Source organism: Schistocerca cancellata, chromosome 7, assembly GCF_023864275.1.
Source record: "Schistocerca cancellata isolate TAMUIC-IGC-003103 chromosome 7, iqSchCanc2.1, whole genome shotgun sequence".
Taxonomy (NCBI): domain Eukaryota; kingdom Metazoa; phylum Arthropoda; class Insecta; order Orthoptera; family Acrididae; genus Schistocerca; species Schistocerca cancellata.
Window position 1 is genome coordinate 556559555 of NC_064632.1, and position 25251 is coordinate 556584805.

Genomic DNA, 25251 nt, shown 5'->3' on the forward strand with positions numbered 1-25251 from the left:
GGTATGACATGGGCATACAGACACTGCCACAGCGTCTACAAAAATGCATCGACAGAAATGGTGATTATGTCGAAAAATAGCTAAATGTTCAAGCTCTAAACTGATGTAAACCATTGTAGAAATAGACAGGTCTATGTACTTATGATAAAAAAAAACAGGAGACCTCACTTTTGGGATTACCCTCGTACACATGGACAGGACGCTCACCGATACTACATGTACATGCGTGTGTCTTGACTAGCTGTCATTCCTCGCCAGGTGTCTCTGTTGTCGCTTATACGGGTTTATATTGACAGTAGGTTGGTGGTCATAATGTTCTGGCTGGTCCGTGTAAGTATTCTGTGCTGTACTTGCCAACACAGCAGACCCCCACGATTTTACCGGTTGTGCTATCTGGTACGTTTCAAGAAGGGTCGCCTATCGAACACGAAGGCTCCGAACGATACGCCTATATTCAGAACGACGAAATACATCGAACGGATGCGTGTAGATGCGACAGATTAGAAAGTGTTTAATGCGTCGCCAAGGGAACGTCGTCTAACATTTAGCGTTGTAAATAGGAGCGAGTGGAGCCGTTTCAGTCTCTAGTCCTGATATTCTTACCTGGCGAAACTTAATTCATGGACTGCGTAGTGCGCACGCTTGTTTGGATTTCTGTTGCAAATATACAGGGTGTTTCAAAAATGACCGGTATATTTGAAACGGCAATAAAAACTAAACGAGCAGCGATAGAAATACACCGTTTGTTGCAATATGCTTGGGACAACAGTACATTTTCAGGCAGACAAACTTTCGAAATTACAGTCGTTACAATTTTCAACAACAGATGGCGCTGCGGTCTGGGAAACTATATAGTACGATATTTTCCACATATCCACCATGCGTAGCAATAATATGGCGTAGTCTCTGAATGAAATTACCCGAAACCTTTGACAACGTGTCTGGCGGAATGGCTTCACATGCAGATGAAATGTACTGCTTCAGCTGTTCAATTGTTTCTGGATTCTGGCGGTACACCTGGTCTTTCAAGTGTCCCCGCAGAAAGAAGTCACAGGGGTTCATGTCTGGCGAATAGGGAGTCCAATCCACGCCGCCTCCTGTATGTTTCGGATAGCCCAAAGCAATCACACGATCATCGAAATATTCATTCAGGAAATTAAAGACGTCGGCCGTGCGATGTGGCCGGGCACCATCTTGCATAAACCACGAGGTGTTCGCAGTGTCGTCTAAGGCAGTTTGTACCGCCACAAATTCACGAAGAATGTCCAGATAGCGTGATGCAGTAATCGTTTCGGATCTGAAAAATGGGCCAATGATTCCTTTGGAAGAAATGGCGGCCCAGACCAGTACTTTTTGAGGATGCAGGGACGATGGGACTGCAACATGGGGCTTTTCAGTTCCCCATATGCGCCAGTTCTGTTTATTGACGAAGCCGTCCAGGTAAAAATAAGCTTCGTCAGTAAGCCAAATGCTGCCCACTTGCATATCGCCGTCATCCATCCTGTGCACTATATCGTTAGCGAATGTCTCTCGTGCAGCAATGGTAGCGGCGCTGAGGGGTTGCCGCGTTTGAATTTTGTATGGATAGAGGTGTAAACTCTGGCGCATGAGACGATACGTGGACGTTGGCGTCATTTGGACCGCAGCTGCAACACGGCGAACGGAAACCCGAGGCCGCTATCGGATCACCTGCTGCACTAGCGGCGCGTTGCCCTCTGTGGTTGCCGTACGTGCTCGCCCTACCTTTCCAGCACGTTCATCCGTCACGTTCCCAGTCCGTTGAAATTTTTCAAACAGATCCTTTATTGTATCGCTTTTCGGTCCTTTGGTTACATTAAACCTCCGCTGAAAACTTCGTCTTGTTGCAACAACACTGCGTTCTAGGCGGTGGAATTCCAACACCAGAAAAATCCTCTGTTCTAAGGAATAAACCATGTTGTCTACAGCACACCTGCACGTTGTGAACAGCACACGCTTACAGCAGAAAGACGACGTACAGAATGGCGCACCCACAGACTGCGTTGTCTTCTATATCTTTCACATCACTTGCAGCGCCATCTGTTGTTGAAAATTGTAACTACTGTAATTTCGAAAGTTTGTCCGCCTGAAAATGTACTGTTGTCCCAAGCATATTGCAACAAACGGTGTATTTCTATCGCTGCTCGTTTAGTTTTTATTGCCGTTTCAAATATACCGGTCATTTTTGAAACACCCTGTAGATTTCTGACAAATGAATATTTCAGAAACTGTGTAAATTTTTATGGGACGGGGACGAACTGTACCTTTTATAATTCCTGTACTTCCACAATTTGCGAGTGCGAGGGAAAATTCAACCTTCTGAGACTCTCCCAAATACTCCTCAGAGACTTAATTAGGATGCAGCCGGGTACGCGAAACAATGGTTCCTTCCTGTGGAATATTTTATAAAGAAGACGTGGCTGACGAATAAAGTGTGTGAAATTACTCTCGTTCTTTTCCGTCGCTCTAGTTACCACAATAAACAGTATCCATATTTGGAGCCGCGAGAGTCTCGGGGTCTGTATACATAGTTCGGGACCAGCTCGTACGATAGGTAGCGCTTCTTGGAAAATACCGACGATCTTGTCGGAAATAACAAACAGAACAGAATAATAGTAACTGGGTACGTGTTCGCCGCGTACATCAGAAACATGGCCCAAAGGTACCTTTACTGTCGCTCCGAAGGTCTTAGTGTACTAGCGTTCGCTACGCCCAAATTCAGAGAGCGATGAAACATCAACACTGAAATTCATGTGTAGGTTGAAAGGACGTAAGAGCTGATGAAAAGAGATGAAAGATACTCAACTCAGACTTCGTAAGATGTAAGTTACAAAACATCTAATTTCCCACATAACTTACACATCATGTTAAATTCTATCCTTCCTTGCGGTCGACCGAAAAGAACAACTAATACCACAGCTGAAGTGAATGACCAGAGTAAAGAGTCACACTCACAAGTAAAGCCGACACAAACACTGTACGCCAGAAAACAACAAACGTATTGTGAGAGCGTAGGTCTTCACATATTACACTCGCAGTTCCCCGCAACTAATGATGTATTATATTTTTGGGAAGCTGCTGAGATGTTTCACCTGGAGCGACTCTGCCCTCAGGACAACTACACGGCCCTGCACGTCGCTGTGGAGTCCTGCAAACCCGCCGTGGTGGAGACGTTGCTGGGATACGGCGCCGATGTCCACGTCAGAGGTAAGTCGCAGCAACCAGTGGAGCATCTTTGAAAGAAACCTGCATTTAGTAACTGTAGCACAATCAGGGATTAATTTCGGCGATCCGGCACCTCCCAAGAAATTAGTTTTAACACACTAGAACCAGTCGGGATCGGAGATTTAAAGTAGTATATCTGTTACGCTAAACAATTGGAGGTAATTTCCAACAATGATTGCCTATCGAAGTCGCGGGGTCCAAACCATACATATCGAACGTGCGATCATAAATCGATCATGCGACGCTGGTGGCTGGTGTTGTGATCAATTATTTGTGATTGTCATCTTTATCTGTTTTCCGTCGTTCCCTTAGTTGCTCTAAATTACATACCTCCGCGAATTATTTGTGAGTTGGTAGGGAATCCGAGACGATTTATGTCGTTAGTGAGTGCAATGCCTGATGTTCTTGACGTTTCATTGGCGGATTCTCTCACATGGAAAAATCTAATTCCATGTTTATCCAGCGAAGAAAATTGTTCGACTTTTTGTCGCAAATATGGAGTACTACCGAACGATGAAAGAAGGAAATGTGTAGACTGTGGTGGTGCGAAGTTTGTAAGACTTCGTAAGAACAGTTTCCATGCTGAAATACCGTTTACAATTTCATTGCGGACAGTGCGAAAAACGAACGAGTATCAGGAAGAATACATGGTTCGACTCTTCCAAATTATCCATCCAGACCACCGTAATGGACTTTCACCTGATAACAACACCGACGATGAGTAAGGTAAGTCGAGACGACTTTTGTCGTTGCTGTAGTGACCACTATAAACGTACGCATAACGCCCGCCACCACAGTCACATGATCGATTTAGGATCGCACGTTCGATATGTATCGTTTGGACCCGCGACTTCGATAGCCAATCATTCTAGGAAATTACCCAATTGGGGTTCGCAACAAGAAAATGTATCTTCGTAGTGGTTAATTATAAAAATTGTATAAAAACGTCATACATATACTTTTTATTCGATTGGCTCCATTTTAATTCTAGAAGCTTATTTGGTTATTAGATCTATACATAAAATTTGTGACTTGTTTTCACGCGCTATAACGAAAGTCACGAACGACAAAATCTGACTGAAGATTATTACGTATAATTTGACGCCAGTGTCACGTGAGATTGGAAGGAGAGGAGGAAGATCAGCACAGCCGCGAGCTGTGATGGCGAGGGAGACGGGGGAATACTGCACTGCTATAGGTCGCTCAGGATGCGCAGTGACAAGTTTCCGTCCAACGCGCTGGGCTAAGTCCATTGGTTTGTTCGGAAGGGGCGGCCGATAAGCGTTTGCTAGCTTTCGGCCGGTCGACAATGACAGAATAGACGCGCACACCGTGCAGTCTTACTCAAACGATTTCGCAGAAGCTATTAGGTAAAGGAATGTCATTTTAGCTTTAGCTGTAGCTTTACATGTCAGGTTCATCATGATGTGGGCATCATTTCGTTAATGGTCATAGGTTTGCTATATTTACATGGAACTAAGACACTGTTACAAATTCCAAACTGTTTGCAATCAAACATAGAGTTCGCTATGATTTTGCGTCTGGTACATATTACATAATATGTTGCTGCGTTGAGATTTAGCTATCATATTGAATTTTTCTGTAGACTTGGTTGGAGGTCTCTGTCACCAATCTCGAGGAAATTGATCTGACGTAGAGCACTCATTTACTGTCGCACAGGGCCAGCGGCAAAGCCAGAGTGAAATATCCACAATATCCCTCATATTTCATAAACGGTTTGAGATACCGAAATGAGATTTCGGCAAATAATAGCACACAAAGAGGAGATTATTTTTCTACATGGAAATTACGCAAAACTTGTTCTTCTTACAACAGACTCTTTCGGTGAAAGAATGTAATTTTTAAGGGCCATCGATAGCTGGTGAAACGAGAAATGCTGTGGATTTTGGAACAATATAATTGAAGTCATTACACTTTTATTTTGTACAGGGGATATGCTTTTCATACGCTACCGACCTTACTTTTCCTCGGTTCTTCGCTTAATATTCAGAATTCTCTCACAACTACGCCTGCAAAATATCTTATTGAGGTGAGACTGTGTAAATTCCGCTGAGTTTTGGCAAAAGAAGCAAATTTTAAAGTGGCAACAAGAGAAATGTGTAGGTTTTACTCAAAATTCCCCACTCGTTACTCTTCTCTGAACGTTACATCTGGGTAACAAACCAGGCGAATATAAATCGCTGCATTTTCGGCGGAATTCTTTTTCGCCAGAGAAGAGGTGACGAATCTTTTTGAATGGTCACCATGCAGTGTGGGCGTGGAGGGGCCCCGTTTAATATTTACGAAAAACGTGAGTCTGGGCTCCAGTTCAGAACGATATTTCCGCTACAGCGCTCTGAACGACTCCCCCACCACAGTTGCTCTCCCCAGCCGTCTGCGCACACGCACTAACGTGTCGTGAAGACGTACTGTGGGACGCTCGTGTTCGAATGTGTTATTTATTGGTAGCAATGAACATGATCTGAAATCAATCCAGTTGTAATACTATTCAATGAGTGCAAAAACAAATTACATTTAAAGCACTTACAAAACATCTAACTCCGTGTCTCATCTCACATTGTGTTCCGTTTTTCCGAACTCTTCGAGAATTCTGAAAAGTACGTGATCCGGGCGAGGAATATCTTGACCGTCATTCGTCGCTAAGTATTTTACTACAGTGGAGTCTCGAGGAATCCAGATCTCAATTTCTGAATTGTCAATCGCGAGCAAATATCTCTGAACTCTAGTCCGTGACTGCTCGAACATGTCACACTGGCACAACTCCCCCCCCCCCCCAGCCCCCTCCCTTGTATACGTATACATATTATACACATTACATACATTCTGCCCTCTCCCAGCAGCCACACCACAGCAGTTCTGACGAAACATTCAAAATTAGCGACACAACAAACAATACCAACGATGAACAAGTGAGCAGCGACAACAACATAACACTTCTCATTGAGTATGGAGTCAGAAGTGTCTGCTCATATCACGTTTTGTGAAAGTACATGTGAGGAGAACTTGTTGTTGTTCTTGTGGTCTTCAGCCCTGAGACTGGTATCATGCAGCTCTCCATGCTACTCTATCATGTGCAAGCTTCTTCATCTCCCAGTACCTACTGCAACCTACATCCTTCTGAATCTGCTTAGTGTATTCATCTCTAGGTCTCCCTCTACGATTTCTACCCTCCACGCTGCCCTCCAATACTAAATTGGTGATCCCTTGATACCGCAGAACATGTCCTACCAACCGATCCCTTCTTCTAGTCAAGTTGTGCCACAAACTCCTCCCCAATTCTACGCAATACTTCCTCATTAGCTATGTGATGTACCCAACTAATCTTAAGTATTCTTCTGTAGCACCACATTTCGAAAGCTTCTATTCTCTTCTTGTCTAAACTATTTATCGTCCACGTTTCACTTCCATACATGGCTACACTCCATACAAATACTTTCAGAAAAGACATCCTGACACTTAAATCTATACTCGATGTTAACAAATTTCTCTTCTTCAGAAACGCTTTCCTTGCCATTGCCAATCTACATTTTTTATCCTCTCTACTTCTACCACCATCAGTTATTTTGCTCCCCAAATAGCAAAACTTCTTTACTACTTTAAGTTCTTATTCCCTAATCTAATTCCCTCAACACCCCAATTAACTCGCCTACATTCCATTATCCTCGTTTTGCTTTTGTTGATGTTCATCATATACCCTCCTTTCAAGACACTGTTCATTCCGTTCAACTGCTCTTCCAAGTCCTTTGCTGTCTCTGACAGAATTACAATGTCATCGCCGAACCTCAAAGTATTTACTTCTTCTCCATGGATTTTAATACATACTCCGAGTTTTTCTTTTGTTTCCTTTACTGCTTGCTCAATACACAGATTGAATAGCATCGGGGACAGGCTACAACCCTGTCTCACTCCTCTCCCAACCACTGCTTCCCTTTCATGCCCCTCGACTCTTACAACTGCCATCTGGTTTGTGTACAAATTGTAAATAGCCTTTCGCTCCCTGTATTTTACCCCTGCCACCTTTAGAATTTGAAAGAGAGTATTCCAGTCCACATTTTCAAAAGCTTTCTCTAAGTCTACAAATGCTAGAAACGTGGTTTGCCTTTCCTTAATCTATTTTCTAAGATAAGTCGTAGGGTCAGTATTGCCTCACGTGTCCCAACATTTCTACGGAATCCAAATTGATCTTCCCCGAGGTCGGCTTCAACCAGTTTTTCCATTCGTCTGTAAAGAATCCGCGTTAGCATTTTGCAGCTGTGACTTATTAAACTGATAGTTCGGTAATTTTCACATCTGTCAACACCTGCTTTCTTTGCGATTGGAATAATTATATTCTTCTTGGAGTCTGAGGGTATTTAGCCCGTCTCATACATCTTGCTCACCAGATGGTAGAGTTTTGTCAGGACTGGCTCTCCCAAGGCCGTCAGTAGTTCCAATGGAATGTTATCTACTTACGGGGCCTTGTTTCGACTCAGGTCTTTCAGTGCTCTGTCAAACTCTTCACGCAGTATCTTATCTCCCTATTCGTCTTCATCTACATCCTCTTCCATTTCCATAATATTGTCCTCAAGTACATCGCCCTTGTATAAACCCTCTATATACTCCTTCCACCTTTCTGCCTTCCCTTCTTTGCTTAGAACTGGGTTTCCATCTGAGCTCTTGATACTCATACAAGTGGCTCTCTTTTCTCCATAGGTCTCTTTAATTTTCCTGTAGACAGTATCTACCTTACTCCTAGTCAGATAAGCCTCTACATCCTTACATTTGTCCTCTAGCCATCCATACAACAATGTTGTCTAAAAATCGTTTGTTTTTGACAAACTTGCACATGGAGGATTTGTCATCACGAGACGTGTCGCCAGTTTTGAATACAGAAAAGCACTCCCACACTTTACCTTTTACCAACAATCAGCTTTAAAAGTTGTTTTCATCATTACAATAGTTTTTGTGACGTTTGGTGTCCGCAGGCGGGGAAAATTCACAGCCACACATTGAATGTTTATTTATTTATTTATTTATTCATTGCTCGTATATGCAGGGCGGTTAGAAATACTGTGAAAAGCTTTTTAAGAGTGTTAGCATGGTAGGCTGTGCTGAGAAATGATTGTTAAGAAAATAATCGGTATTTGGGACGTTTCAAGTTAATTAGCATTAAGTTAGCCAGTCAGGCCGCTGCACGCCCGGATTCGAGCGGCATGCCAGAGATTGTGTTGCCAAACGTGTTATTCGTCTGTTTTCCTAAAACCGAACAAGTGAACGAGGCAAATATTGGACACGGGTAGGTAGTAAGGATCGAACCCGAGCCAAAGCCGGACCAGTCTCGAGCGCCATGAAAACATGTAACCTCCCAACAGAAAAGTAATTATAATATTCACATTTAGTGTAACCTCCGAACAGAAAAATCCCTAAGTTCCGAAGAGAAAAATTTCTTTCCAATAATAAAATTTCAAGTTTTAATGTGACCTTCCATTAAAGACTGACTGCATATCGACATTAATAAGTTTGACGTCAGCAGCGCTGCGTCATGGGCCTGTAAATCATCCTGAATAAAATGAAAAATTCTTACCTCACAATGATGTCGCCGGATAACGCTATCTGTCTGCTCCTATAAGAAATGTTTTTGGCACAGCCCAGTGCAATGCTGGCCACTAGATTTTCATTTGTAGGAAACCAGATGATTTTCTTTTGCTTAATCAACATGAGTATGCACAGGGAAAATTCGTAAAATATTTAAACTCAGATAAATGACTGACAAAAGTTTTCTTCAGAACAAAAGCTATTAATGAAACATTTCTGCAAGGAATTACGTGGGACTAATGTAACATTACAACTGTGGTTAAATCAGTTGTGGCAATTAACATATGCACCCGGCAACAAAGAACAATATATTTTTTTTAATTTCCTAAAACAACATCGCTCAGGCACCGTCATCGTTTATTTCCTTATACAACAACGCTCAGGCACTGCCATCGTTCAGCACGACCGGCCCGACGCAAGTCAACCGTTGGACTGCCCTGTCCGAACTCCAGAACTCAAGTGCTCTGTGCGAGCTACAGAACACGACTGCTCTCTGCGAGGTACTAAACTCGAGTTACTGCCAACACTGCTCTGACCATAGAGTAAATATCTCTGGAGTGAGCAATCACATGCGCAGAACAAATTTTGTGTTGCCAACATACATTGCCGGCCTGGTCACGTGTTCTCGGGACGCCGTGTGTTTGTCCGTATAGCGCCCTGTATATTTAGAATGTCACTACATCCCTAGTAAAGACGGATTCTTTTCGTACGTGTCGGGGATTATTTATATATGTTGCGCAGACATTTTAACAGTATCCATTTGATACCGGGTATAAACCAGCTACGTAACTTTTAAGGGCAAGTGATATTGCATTCTGCTTCTTTGCGATAGGTGTCACAGTTCAGATGCACTCGATTTTTGGTAGTTTTCGGTATGATACGGCACTTTATAGTATTACAGAGGTGACGTACATTTTTGCAGTGATAGTCTTGCAAAACGACTTGACAGTACGCTAGTACTTTGCAAGTGTCCGAAAAACACGGAATTTGCCACACATCAGCTATTATATCCCTGCTAATTCATCCTTTTTTTCTGATATTTCTGCGCATTTATTTTCTCATTTTTGCGACCTAAAGCACAATTTTTCTTACTGGTGACACTTTGAAGTGTTTATTTAACGCATTTTACGTACTTGCTCCCAGTTTATTAGATAAATAGTAGACTGAGTAAGAAGGGGGAAAAAAGCCGATCGTAGAATAAATGTACTGTAAAGCAAATACAGTTGGTCATGTAACAGTCAACCCATATAACACTCACTGTTACGGGATGAGGAAAGTGACACAAATGAAAGAGTTTGAGGACATGTTTAATAATATTTGACGCTTCTTAACCAAATGGTGAAGAAAATAAATTGAAGGCAAAATACACCAAAGAAGATGAATGTGTACTTTGATTAGCTACACTATTGTGTTTTTTTATTTGATTTGTGCAGAAAATGTATTTCAACTGAATGCAGAAATTGGTAGTAGACGCTGTGGAAAATTAAAAATAGTTGATATAGCATCTACCTTCAGCCACACATGTCCAAATTTTTCTCTTTCTAAACATTCCTCTTCAAAGTTTTTGAACATACTTTGGAACATTTTGTGGGCACAAAATACCTCCTCCTTATTTTCTGGAGCCACATCTTTACTCGTTGTTCATCCTTCGGGAAACTAAAATATAAATCACATATAATCATTCTCCATGTCCTAGACACACTTAACATGGTCTCCTACTGTACCTTTATAGTAAACAAAACGGTTTGGACACACATATTATACGAGTTACAGACTCCCACTCTATTGAACGTATCTGTCCTCCATCTTTCAAATCTATATACATAATCGACAAGTCACTGATAAATGCATGGAGGATAGTATTTGCTGAAACAACTAACCATTCCCTTTCCTGTTCCACTAGCAAATTTACGAGAGGAAGTGATTGTTTGTAAGCTTATGTACGAGCCGTAATATCTATTATATAGTCATAAAATCGTAGAAAAATAGGTCTACAGAATCAAGCCTTAATTATAATGTGTCTCGAAATTTTTAAACATAATACCCATGAAAAGTTATTATCCCTCCTTTCGCATATTTTTCTTTGCATCCGTAGCAACAACAGTAATTCACCATCGCTATTACACTATCAAGAAACAGTGAAACAACAAAAACTCTTTGATATTATAAACTTCAAACGCTGCAGAAAGCACACACACACAGCGAAGTCCCGAAAACACATGACAGTCCTGGTTTAATGTTGACAAACATGCGCAGAACGCAATGCTCACTCCAGAGATATTTACTCTATGGCTCTGACCAGCGATTCTATTGTAGCAAAGATATTTCATATCGCAGGCAGCGCGTGAGCAATCCACCGAAATTACATCTGCTCAAGTGCGCTAGCGAATGGTAATAAACTCTTTACAAACAAGTGATACAAATTGTACCTGGCGTCTCTGTGCACCGGTCCCGTTACTCTTTAAGGGGCTCCGGAAAGGCTCAAAATCATGAAAAGTTCAATTTTTACTTTTTTGCGTTTTCTGAATCTGCAGACTATTACCTTTTAATAGATATATAATTTATTCAATTCCGAAGACTACAACTATTTTTAAATTTTTTTTGAAATGTGTTCTACATGGGTGTGACCCAGTGTGGCGCTGTTAAACTGCTGTCAAATGGTGTTATTATTAACGTCCGTGTTCATCAGGTACATTTTAGTGATGTGAGATAAAGTATGTGTTGTGGCTAACCTGTGATGGTTCAATATATATCGCTGGTGTGATTGTCGATTGTTTCATGTTTATTTACTCTGTCGTTATCTCGAAAATATTCGTAATTAATTCTGTTTGTTGAGTCTCTGTTTTGTTGAAGTATAATAATGAGTAAAAGTAAAGTTATTAGAAATCCTCTGAAGGCTTTTAAGAAAAGGAGAAATGTTGGAAAGGCAAATAATAACATTCTAACATGGTACGAGCAATGCTTGCTTTAGACAAGGAACGCCTTCGGGCTGCAGACAGGGCTGTAAAGAGTCTAGAAATACAAGCAAGAGTAAACAGGAGGAGGAACAAGAGGAAGCTGGACGAGGAGTTTGCAGAGGATGAAGATAATCCATCCTATGGACCTGGAATGCACTAAAAAGTTAATCCAATCTTTGTCGCTCGATTCCCAAAACTTTTATTTTCTCATACTAATTACATGTTTTCTAAGGATCTTCCAAACATATTTGTTTCAAACTTTCAGTAAATGTTACACAGTACCTTCTGCATAATTTAACACAGCCTTTTTCCAAAAAACTGTATATTTTTGAATATATAAATAAAAAATTGCAAAAAAATGTTGCGAATTTTCATTACAATTGAAAAAAATCTTCTTTAATAACTGAACAAAAATTTTGTAAAATCCCTGTGTTAAGTTGTAGCCCATATTCCAATAAATAATCTGTAAAAAGTTCAACTTCCTACCTCAAATACTTTGTGAGGAAAGATGTAATTTATAAGCGTTATTTTAACATTGCAAGTATAGGGCGTGTTCCGGAGCCCCTTAAGACTGTGCCTGCGGCCGTTGCTGTTGCAGGAGGTAAGCTGCGAGAGACGCCGCTGCACATCGCGGCGCGCGTGCGCGAGGGCGACCGGTGCGCGCTGATGCTGCTGAAGTCGGGCGCCAACTGCAACCTGACGACGGACGACGGGCGCACGCCCGTGCACGTGGCCGCCAAGCATGGCAACCTGGCCACGCTCACGCTGCTGCTCAACGACGGCGGCGACGCCCTCTTCAAGTCAAAGGTCAGGCCGCGGCCGCGCCGCCAAACTCGGACGATCGCACTGACAGTGCGCGGGATATGCGTTTACCGCTCTGTCTCTGGCTTTCGTTCATTGCCCATTTGCGCTTCTTCTTCGACGACTGTACAGCTCATTGTGAACCTTGGCCTCTTCGACAGTTCTCCGACAGTTGTCTTGACCCAGCAACACCCTAGCTTTCCATCCCATACAATCCATTTTCTGCATGTCCCCTGTGACTCCATCTATACTACTGGCCATTAAAATGGTTACACCACGAAGATGACGTGCTAAAGACGCGAAATTTAACCGACAGGGAGAAGATGCTGTGATATGCAAATGATTAGCTTTTCAGAGCATTCACACAAGGTTGGCGCCGGTGGCAAATCCTGCAACGTGCTGACATGAGGAAAGTTTCCAACCTATTTCTCATACGCAAACAGTAGTTGACCGGCGTTGCCTGGTGAAACATTGTCCTATTCCTGTCTGTGATGCAGAGGCGAGGGTAACTGCAGCCATGGTCTCCGAGCTGATAGTCCATGCTGCTGAAAACGTCGTCGAACTGTTCGCACAGATGGTTGTTGTCTTGCAAACGTTCCCATCCGATAGAGGTACTCAAGGTACCCTCCGCCACACACACTCAGGTGGCTACCCTTCATTCGATCCCTGCGAAACACTACATTTCAGCAGGATAATGCACGACCGCATGTTGCAGGTCCTGTGCGTGCTTTTCTGGATACAGAAAATGTTCGCCTGCTGCCCTGGCCAGCACATTCTCCAGATCTGTTACCAACTGAATACGTCTGGTCAATGGTGGCCGAGCAACTGGCTCGTCACAATACGCCAGTCACTACTCTTAATGAACTGTGGTATCGTGTTGAAGTTGCATGGACAGCTGTACCTGTACACGCCATCGAAGCTCTGTTTTACTCAATGCCGAGGCGTATCAAGGCCGTTATTACGGCCAGAGGTGTTTGTCTGGGTACTGATTTCTCAGGATCTATGCACCCAAATTGCGTGAAAATCAAATCACATGTTTGTTCTAGTATAATATATTTGTCCAATGAATACCCGTTTATCATCTGCATTTCTTCTTGGTGTAGCAATTTTAATGGCCAGTAGTGTATCTGTCTTACTTTCACACCAAAATCTCCAGATGTCTGACACTCAGATCCGTACCGAATGTTGTATGTCGACAGAGTATCAAACAAAACTCCGATTTACGTCGCCCAGCAGGAACGGCGTAAACGTTTATTAAAAATAACACCAGAACTACGGAGCACGGGAAAAGCATAATTGCGAGTAACCAATATGTATAGCTTCCGTGGGCATTAATACTTCTGCATAGGCCATACATAACATAGACTGAACGTGTCCCTATCGCTGCTGGGTTAACACTTGAAACCACAGCCGGCAAATTAGCTCAGCGTTTTCTGTCAGAGGGAAAGTGTTATGTATGAAGTGGAACTATGGGCGTCATGGAAAAAGGGTGACTCGGCTGAGTCACGCAATTTGACTCTTAGTATGATCACGAGGTGTGCCCATTAACTGCTCGCGTTGATCACGTAGGCTGACGTGAGGATCAATGAACTACACTTGACGGGATGTATCTGGAACATCTTAGGTTGTTGGAAACTTGGCAGACAGGAATGCAATTAAATACTTAACTTTAATTCAGCATCAGCGGTGAACGCCGATCTTGACTTTGTACAATGATATTTACAAGTGCAGTTATAGACTGAACTGCGAATACTTCTTTGCAGTTTTGATTATTCACACATATAGATCAATTGTCAGTGCATTAACTGTATGTGGCGCCTGGCTAGGTCGTAGCTACTGACTTAGCTGAAGGCTATGATAACTAGCGTCTCTGTAAACGAGATCTCTTAAGCTAAACAAGTGAACCATTCCTATTAAAGTCGGCTGTAGAACTGGGCAGTGCGCTAGCTTGTCTCGTGAGACCAGCCGAGTGGCGGCGCTCGGTCTGCTAGCGTCGACAGTGGCGACTCGCGGGTCCGAAGTGTACTGACGGACCGCGGCCGATTTGAAGCCTACAACCTAGCCAGAGTGGTGCCTTGCGGTGACACCACAGATAGCTGCTCTCTATAATAAGAAAACAGAGTAAATGGATCATCGATGAATTTGAACCGGTGTTATGGGGCGTCCGCCACGAACAAATGCAACGAACAATAACGAACAAAATTAGATTAAAAAAATGTTAGTTGAGCGTTAGATCGTCGTACCAAGGCTTCCGGTTTCATATCTCAACGATGACAATTTCTTTTACTATATAATGCTGGAAAGTGTTACATAGGGCTGTTAATACATCCGTATAGACTATATATAACATAGACCTCACGTGTTCCTATCTCTGCCGTGTTAACGCTTGAAACCATCGTCTAAGTCACGTGAATTCCTAATAATAAAGCAGTTGTTACCGTTTTAACATGTGGTCAAGCTGAACTTGACAGTTCTTCTAACAAGCGATAGAATGATTGTTCTTTAGTGAATACTTGCGTTTTTTTTTTGCGATATCAAGATAGAAAGCGTAGTATATTACAAAACGTTGATTATACTGGTGTATGACGATAAGTCGTCTCAAAATCTTAGTCATTCACGCAGTTTTACATCGAAACCCACATCCATATTAACTCAACTTATGGTAATACTTCTGTAAGAATTTTAAAATTATTCATTTACACAACTGAGATTTTCGTCACTTTACCTAATCTGTATGATCCAAAACAACTATCCAATCAGATAAAATGTGAAGGTCTTTACTACTTCATCAGTAAAATAACGCCACGCGCAGTCTGTTACCTATGGTGTATGTACTTCCGCACGTGTGATGCAATTGTTTCTTTATTCTACTCTTCCTATTGTTTATGTTTATCCTGTGAAACTAAAAGTTCACTAGCTGCTTCATCACGATTGGTCTCTGTTCTGCCACGGTTGTCCGACAGAACAGCACTCCTATCTATACAAATGTACTATGTAGGCTTGCTACTTTCAGCTAACAAAGCGAAAGCAGACTGCCAAAAGAAAATTTCTGCAAACTTCGAAAAGTCCTCTTACATGACAGGAAAGTGTTCTCTCATACAACACTCGTGAAGAGTTAAAACAAATTGTAATCTGTTACGTTTCAACGTGGAACCTTTGACACAATAACCTCACGCTCTAACAACTCACCCACGCGAGGTCTACAGAACTACCACTCACAGATACGGCTTTCCTGTTCTCCGTAGTTTTGGTGTTACTTTTATTTACCGTTTGCGCATGTTCTAGCGGACGACAACATGTAGCACGAACTAAGTCAGAGTTTTGGTCGATACTCTGTTGACATACAACGTTTGGTACCGTTCTCAGTATCTGACATTTGTAGGTTTAGGTGTCAGTGAACTCTTTCCTCTAAAGAAAGACAGATTAAATAATATAACCAAGACACAACACATTTGTTAGGATGTTAGTATCCAGATTTGACTGTCTTTATTAATGTGCATTAGAGAAGCAATTGTGATTAGATGTCTGTTATGATCGAAATTTAATGTTTTTATTTTACCTTAATTGATTTTTAATTTTTAAGTTTTTTAACATTATTATTGAAAATCTATTTATATGTTGAGAAGTTATTCATGTTCATTTATTCATTTCACTCTGTATGCGAGTGTTTCTTAAACTAAATGTTTATTTTTTGCTGTAATTTGATTTAATGACCAATGATTCTCGAATTAGCAATTGATTTAGTACTAGCGCATTTTGTGCCAGCAGCCACAACTATACTGACCCATAATACATGTTTGACCCCAAATTTATTTATTTGTTTGTATATCTCCATTATCAAAACCTATTTTTAGAGTTATTTTACTGGTGTATAATTATAAAATATTTCAATTCAAGCTGCAGGTTATGGTTTAGGAGGTGGACAATAATAGATTTTTGTTTATATAGTGGATTTAATGGTGAGAAATTGTAAGTGAAGGTGGATTTAAATTAGTTAATTAACAGACAATGGCTCCAAGGTATGTACAGATCACCTGTCACACTCATTAATGATTATTCTACTTAAGTTTCTTCAGAAAATATCTCAACATTAGATAAGTCATAGCGTATATATGAAGAGGTTCAGAATGGAACTTACTGTTAAACTATTTGAACAAAGCTCAAGATGGTTCTATGCATGTTAGGATACCTTTATTATTAAATACAGTGCATTGATTTTATTTTATTATTTGGAATAAATAAGTTTAATGAATTTGATCTCTTAGTGTATTTTTTTCTGAATTGATTTTTAATGTAGTTTATTAGTAATGTACATACATTATGCAAAAATTGTTTAAGTTAATAAATTAATTTTTATGTATTGTAGTTTTTTATCAGTGTTTATCAAAATTTTAGTACTTAATACACTTATCTCATTTTAGTTTGGTTTACAGTTGATTAATAGTTAATGCATCATAATTATTTTTGAGTTAATTGTAGGGATGAGACGCCAATCATTTCCTCTGATATCTAGTTTCTAATTTAAGTTTCTATAGTTACTGTCTTATTTATTTTTTAGGTAAAAATATGATTACTTCTTTAGGGGACAAGCTCTAGACATGGTAGCCTATAACTTAATAACTTTTGAGTAAAATAAGAAATCTGAGATAAAACTGAGCATTTCTGAATGCAAGCTTGAGGGCGAAGAATAATCTAGGCATTACCATTGCCAACAACACGAACAATGAATGAATGAATGAATGGAACAAATTTGTTTCCAAACAAGACACAAAGCATGTACCATCAACATTTTCACTGTTGTGTACATATTTTCAGAGCAATACACATATAAAGATAAATGGGTGCAAGAAATTGAAATTAAATGCAAGTACTCTGCAATGTGCCACTGGAGTCCACCGGTCCCTCAGACCAAAATACTCAGAAAATGTCGCTGAACAACCACCAAAATTTTGTTAGTGGATTTCGTGTTCACGTACTATTGTGTCTTGTTTTTGAGTGAAGGTGGGCAGTAATTGCCAAGGTTTCCACCGTTAGTCTAATAATTTTCATGAATCTGTAAGTGCACAGCAGCTACGGGGGATAGGCAGAATAATGTGAACAGCGGTAGTAATGGGACGGTTGTGATCGACTGTCATCAACGCAGGTAAGGCACGTGTCGCGCTGGACTGTGCGTGTTCAGTACGGACTAGGCATCAGTACGGGTTGTTTAGGAGTAGTGCTCACTTCGTATTTGCATTCAGAGGCCGAGGTCGACGTGCAATGAAAGACATAACAGAGTTCCAAAGAGAAGAGATTGTGGGGGCCCGATTAGCTGCAGCATCAGTAACCAATACAATCAACTTACTGAATGTTTCAAGAGCAACTGTATCAACAGTCGTGACAGTCGACGCAACATGGAAAGACATCATCGTGTAAACGTAATAGTGGGCGCAAATCAAAACTAAATGACAGATCGTCGTACGCTAACACGAATTCTGTCAAAACAACACAAAAATACGGCGGCTTAAGTGGCTGCACAGCTGAATAGCCATCTTCGAGACACCATATCTAGCGACACTGTCCGCTGGGAACTCCATAAAGCGAATATTCACGGACGAGCTGCTACACCGAAATCTTTAGTGACGACAACCAACGCAAAGAAGCGTAAAACATGGTGTCAGGAGCATAAATCCTGGTCGGCTGATCAGTGGAAACACGTCATATGGTCCCACGAGTCGACGTTTTCGTTATTTCGAATATTGAGCCGGGTGTTCGTCTGGAGAACGCCAAACGAAGCCTACAGTCCTGTCTGCTTGACTCCAACAGTTAAGCATGGAGGTGGAAGTGTGATGTTGTGGGCGACCATATAATGGTATTCTGCTGACCCCATTATGACTCTCAAAGGCCTTGTTGCAGCCAGTGGTTATGTGAACACTTTAGATAATCAGACGTACCCCATGATTCAAATGTTCCTCAACAATGATACCATATTTCAGGACGATAACGCCACCCATTCACACAGCCAGGACAGTACAATCGTGGTACGAGGAGCATGCAAATGAACTGCAGCGTCTTCCCTGGCAGCACAGTCCCCTCAGACTTGACCATTATCGAACCCTTTTGGGCGGTATTGGAGCACGGACTCCGGAGGAGATTTCCGCCTCTGCTGTCATTACAGGAGTTAGAAGAGGTTCTGATCGAAGAGTGGCATAACATTCCACTGTACAATCATTGCATGCCAGTATTCCAAGAAGGATCGCAGCTGTATTATGGGCAAATGGAGGTCCAACCATTTGTTAATAAACCATTCCCAAGTAAGTACAGGTGTTCACATTATTTTAGCTATCCCCACAGACTTGACCAGTATCGAACCCTTGTCGGCGGTATTGGAGCACAGACTGTGGAGCAGATTTCTGCCTCCGCCAAACTACAGGAGTTAGAAGAGGTTCTGATCGAAGAGTGGCATAACATTCCACTGGAGACTATACTATCATTGCAGCCCGGTATTCCAAGAAGTATCGCAGCTCTATTATAGGCAAATGGAGGTCCAGCCACTTGCAAGTAAACCATTCCCAAATAAGTACAGCTGTTCACATTATTTTGGCTATCCCCTGTCTGTGCAGATGAAGGAAATGTTCTAAAGCAGTAATGATAATAAATAGTATATCTTTTGAAGATATCTTACCTAATTCTTGGCTTGTAGCTACCGGGTGATCAAAAAGTCAGTATAAGTTTGAAAACTTAATAAACCACGGAATAATGTAGATGGAGAGGCAAAAATTGACACACATGCTTGGAATGACATGGGGTTTTATTAGAATCAGAAAAAAACAAAGTTCACAAAATGTCCGACAGATGGCGCTGGACAGCAAAACGTCAGTGACTGCGCATGACAATCGTGTATAAAAGAAGCTGTAATGAGAGAGAGAAAATCAGTCCTTTGTTATGCCCATCCGGCCTGGATCTCCGCCCCCCCCCCCCCTACCTTTTACAAATCCCTCCAAATCCTTGAACGTCATGCTCTCCGCTTCGCCTATCGTATCCATCTCCCCTCCCCCACGCGGATCCTGTATGATCTCATCCCCTTCCCCCACCTCCTCCTTTTCCTTGAAAGGATACGGATCCTGTACACCTCCCGTAAACTCGATCCTCCTCACCCGCTCGTCTCCCCGATCCTCTCCCACCCCTGCCCACTGCCGCACCTGTATTCCCACGTCCCGCCTGGTCTCCATCTCTCCACCCTCCTTACCCTCTTCCAAGGTGGCTTCCGCCAGCTCCCCCTCCCTGATGATGTCCTCCTCCCCTCCATCTACCGCTCCTATCAACTTTGACCCTGCCCCACCCCCCACTTCCGGTGTCCTTTCCCTTAGGCACCCTCCCTCCCTTCTCTTCCGTTCCCTTCTCTTTCCTTTTCCCCCGTCTCCTCCCTCCACCCCTCTTCCCCCAGGCTTCCCCTCCCACTTCCTCTCTCCCCCCTCTCTCCCCTCCCCGTGGCATCTGTGCTCTCCCCTCTCGATCTCCCACTCCCCCTCCTCCTCCTCCTCCTCCTCCTCTCTTGGCAGGTCCCCGGACTCGCACACGCATAGTGAACATTCGCGCGCCGGAGATCATCGCCCTCGGTTTAGTGTCAGTGCCGTCGTGTTTGTGAATCAGTGTTTTTCGCCGCCCACGCTCCTTCGTTCGCATGTGTCGTCTAACTCGTCAGTGTTTGTGCACAGTACCGACAGTTTTCTTGTTTGTTTCGTCGAGTGTGAACGGCTTCATGTTTTTTAATTATTATTGTATCTACTGTTTTTTAACCACCAGTCTGTTACCTTTCTGTCTCCCTTTTCTCTTTTATTGTACTGCTTATGGCTGAAGAGCGGAGTAAACTTTTCCGCTGCCAGCCCACCTTGTATGAGGTGCTAAAATTAAAATAAAGAAAAAAAAAAGAGAGAGAATCACATGCGCCAGCAGTCGCAGCCTGCTGACGTTACCTGAAAAGGCACTTTTAGTGAAGCTGTATTATCAGAATGGGGAATGTACTAGTTCAGCGTTACGATCCTATCGCCATAGGAAGGGGATTCGAACGGGTAAAGGTCCGTTGACAAATGCAGCTGTGGCGAGAATGATTTCGAAGTTCGAAGCCAAGGGTTGTTTAGACGATAGACCCCGTAGTGGCCGACCAAGCACAAGGCGTAATGCCGCTGAGACAGTTCTGGAAGAAATGGAGACTGTGACAGGTTCGTCTACGCAGGGGGAAGTCAGCGCTCGTGCGGTTGCACGTCGCACCGGCATTCCGTACACTACTGTTTGGTTGGCACTTAGGCGTACCCTCTGATGCTATCCGTAGAAAATTCATCGGCATCATGAACTGTTACTTGGCGATTTAGTGAAGCGGAGGGTATTTGCGGTGTGGGCGTTTCAAAAGATGGCGGAAGATGAAGATTGGGTGAGTAACGTGTTGTGGACCGACGAAGCTCATTTCACGCTCCGATGGTCTGTCAACGCCCACAACTGCAGAATTTGGGCTACCGAAAATCCTAGAACTGTCGTGGAAACTCCATTGCACGACGAGAAAGTCACGGTATGAGTTGGATTTACCATATCTACCGTTATCCGGACTTTTTTCTTCGAGGAAATGCATGATTCTGGTTTTGTAACTGCCATGACGGGTGAGAGGTACGCCGATATGTGACAGAATTGCATGATCCCCAGCCTGGCTGATAAACACCTACTGGAACGTACGATGTTTATGCAGGATGGATCTCCACCCCATATTGCTAGACGCGTGAAAGATCTCTTGCGCGCGTCGTTTGGTGATGTTCGTGCACTCAGCCGCCACTTTCGTCATGCTTGGCCTCCCAGGTCCCCAGACCTCAGTCCGTGCGATTATTAGCTTTGGGGTTACCTGAAGCCGCAAGTGTATCGTGATCGACCGACATCTCTAGGGATGCTGAAAGACAACATCCGACGCCAATGCCTCACCATAACTCCGGACATGCTTTACAGTGCTGTTCACAACATTATTCCTCGACTACAGCTATTGTTGAGGAATGATGGTGGACATATTGAGCATTTCCTGTAAAGAACATCATCTTTGCTTTGTCTTACTTTGTTATGCTAAGTATTGCTATTCTGATCAGATGAAGCGCCATCTGTCGGACATTTTTTGAACTTTTGTATTTTTTTGGTTCTAATATAACCCCATGTCATTCCAAGCTTGTGTTTCAATTTGTACTTCTCTGTCTACATTATTCTGTGATTTATTCAGTTTCGAAATTTATACTGACTTTTTGATCACCCGGGATAAATAAAACGCCTTATGTCACTGTACAAAAAGCTGTTTTGATAACTTTACTAATGTCCAGGGCGTTGGTGGTGACAACACTTTTGTGAGAGTGCTGCTCAAGAGTACTGCGCCTGTCTCCAATGTTTGGACCACCCGCGCATGTCTCTGTGTACTATGTGGTAGCGCGATTCTGTATCCGGAGTTGCCGGTGTGTGCTTGCAGAACGGGGAGACGCCGCTGCACCTGGCGTGCCGCGGCTGCCGCGCCGACGTGGTGCAGCACCTGCTGCAGTGGGTGAGGGAGCAGCGCGGCCCCGAGGTGGCGGCCGCCTACGTCAACTCCGTCAACGACGACGGCGCCAGCGCGCTGCACTACGCCGCGCAGGTCTCCAAGTCGGAGGTCGAGGTGCCCGACAACGACCGCCAGGTCATCCAGCTGCTGCTCGAGGGCGGCGCCGAGGTCTCGCTCTGCACCAAGTCGGTGAGTCGCGGGGCGGCTAGAAGTTACTCACACGACCTCCGTCGCATTTTTCACAGCTTTACAGACGAATGGAAAAACTGGTAGAATCCGACCTCGGGGAAGATCCGTTTCGATTCCGTAGAAAAGTTGAAACACGTCAGGCAATACTCACCGTACGACTTATCGTAGAAGAAAGATTTAGGAAAGACAAACCTACGTTTCTAGCATTTGTAGACTTAGAGAAAGCTTTTGACAATGTTGACTGGAATACTCTCTTTCAAATTCTGAAGGCGGCAGGGGTAAAATACAGGGAGCGAAAGGCTATTTACAATTTGTACAGGAACCAGATGGCAATTATAAGACTCGAGGGGCATGAAAGGGAAGCAGTGGTTCGGAAGGAAGTGAGACACGGTTGTAGCCTCTCCCCGATGCTATTGAATCTGTATATTGAGCAAGCAGTAAAGGAACAAAAAAAAAATTCGGAGTAGGTATTGAAATCCGTGGAGAAGAAATAAAAACTTTGAGGTTCGCCGATGACATTGTAATTCTGTCATAGACAGCAAGCCGGCCGCGGTGGTCTAGCGGTTCTAGGCGCTCAGTCCGGAACCACGCAACTGCTACGGTCGCTAGTTCGAATCCTGCCTCGGGCATGGATGTGTGTGATGTCCTTAGGTTAGTTAGGTTTAAGTAGTTCTAAGTTCTAGGGGACTGACGACCACAGATGTTAAGTCCCATAGTGCTCAGAGCCATTTGAACCATTTGAAGAGACAGCAAAGGACTTCGTAGAGCAGCTGAACGGAATGGACAGTGTCTTGAAAGGAGGGTATAAGATCAACATCAACAAAAGCAAAACGAGGATAATGGAATGTAGTCGAATTAAGTCGGGTGAAGCTGAGGGAATTAGATTAGGAAATGAGACACTTAAAGTAATACAGTAGTTTTGCTATTTGCGGAGCAAAATAACTGATGATGGTCGAAGTAGAGAGGATGTAAAATGTAGACTGGTAATGGCAAGGAAAGCGTTTCTGAGGAAGGGAAATTTGTTAACATCGAGTATAGATTTAAGTGTCAGGAAGTCGTTTCTGAGAGTATTTGTATGGAGTGTAGCCATGTATGGAAGTGATACATGGACGATAAATAGTTTGGACAAGAAGAGAATAGAAGCTTTAGAGATGTGGCGCTACAGAAGAATGCTGAAGATTAGATGGGTAGATCACATAACTAATGAGGAGGCACTGAACAGAATTGGGGAGAAGAGGAGTTTGTGGGACAACTTGACAAAAAGAAGGGACCGGTTAGTAGGAGATGTTCTGAGGTATGAAGCGACAAAAATTTAGCATTGTAGGGTAGCTTCGAGGGTAAAAATCGTAGAGAGAGACCAAGAGATGAATACACTGAGCAAATTCAGAAGGATGTATGTTGCAGTAAGTACTGGGAGATGAAGAGGCTTGCACAGGATAGAGTAGCATGGAGAGCTGCATCAAAACAGTCTCAGGACTGAAGACCACAACAACAACAACATGTGTGATATGTATTCGTAATATGCATCAGATACTCGTCGGGGCCGAGTCCACTATCTAAATATTCTGAACTTACGGCGCATTTTTTTTTTTTTACGAAAAAATAAGGTACAAACATTGGCTACCGGTTACAGTCTTGGCATTTTCTTAGGCAACCATATCAACTGGATGCCGAATATGTAATCTATAATTATACGCTGCAGTGTATTGCACCTCGCACATATCGAGGAGGGGATCTTGAGTAGCTTTCTGTTTCGTAAGTTGTTCTTCTTGTGTAAATTTATGGGAAAAACACAATAACTGACACCACAATCCCTGCGACCTCATATCCACCCAGATATCCATAAACAGGCAGCATACAGGTCAGTGCTACGTATGACAACAAAAATACCATTGAACAAAGAAAACATGCAACAAGAAATAAACGCAGTTAAAAAGATTGCAGTTGCCGATGGTTACAATGTTTCCGTGGTTGACACAATCCTGCACAAGTTGAAGAAAGACACAGGTGGAAACTGCACTACATAAGAAAAAGAGAAAAAGAGATGTATATCTAGTGTCCCATACATTGGAAATCTATCACAGAAGATAGTAAATATTTTCAAAAATCACGAAGTAAAAATTGGGTTTTCTGCATCTAATAAATTTAAGTTTATTTGGTTGGGACGCTGTTCGCGGTAAAATACGTCGTTTCCCTGGTGCAGCGGCAGTTTCGACGCCGTCCTGCAGCTAAACGCGTCGTTAATACAACATTCCGAAATCTTTCTTCTGTCGCTTGCTCGTAGAGCCCTAGTCGGCCTATAGCATACAGTCGGCGATTGCCAGCACACGCCTCTTCTCCCTTAACAGTGACACTCAAGGCACGGCTGTAATATGGCTGGTCGACATCTGTCCCCAAATCCCAAAAGGAGTCCGCCTCCCATTTGCACGTCTTGATAGCAATAGTGGTTTAACTTCTGTCGGAAATACAGAAGCGTCCGATCTTACCCGTCGGCTTTGACCCATGACGTCACAAATACCGCGGAAACGACTATAAACAATTCCAATATGGCGGATATAAAAACATCGCATACGTATTGTAAACACTGAAATACACAAGTTTCACAAAAAGCCTAATGACTGTAACGGGACAAGCGTGGGAAATTAGGGGTTTTTGGGTGCGGAGAAACTAAATATACAGAAATGTAGCCACCGACCGCCATTCAAAACCACGCAAAACAACGAAATAAATCAACATCACAAAACTGACCAAATACCAAAAAACACATTCCTATCCATAATCGGACACTTCCCTTAACCTATATAGCTCAACAGAACCTACCGATCACATCCCCCAATAGAAAACTAAGAAACGAAAGCTTCCCTTACACCTACATACATCGGCACTTATGCAGTTTAGCAGGTACGGAAAAAATTTTTCATTTCT

At 42.8% G+C, this 25251-nt stretch overlaps 1 protein-coding gene across 1 annotated transcript in view; it reads left to right on the forward strand.

The window, feature by feature from the left end:
- LOC126092900 (ankyrin-3) overlaps positions 1-25251 on the forward strand; it is a 345337-nt gene that overhangs the window by 49996 nt on the left and 270090 nt on the right. The window contains exons 5-7 of the mRNA XM_049908630.1: positions 3132-3225; positions 12394-12602; positions 22069-22326. Coding sequence (XP_049764587.1) covers positions 3132-3225; positions 12394-12602; positions 22069-22326 — 561 coding nt within the window. The remainder of the gene's footprint in view (positions 1-3131; positions 3226-12393; positions 12603-22068; positions 22327-25251) is intronic.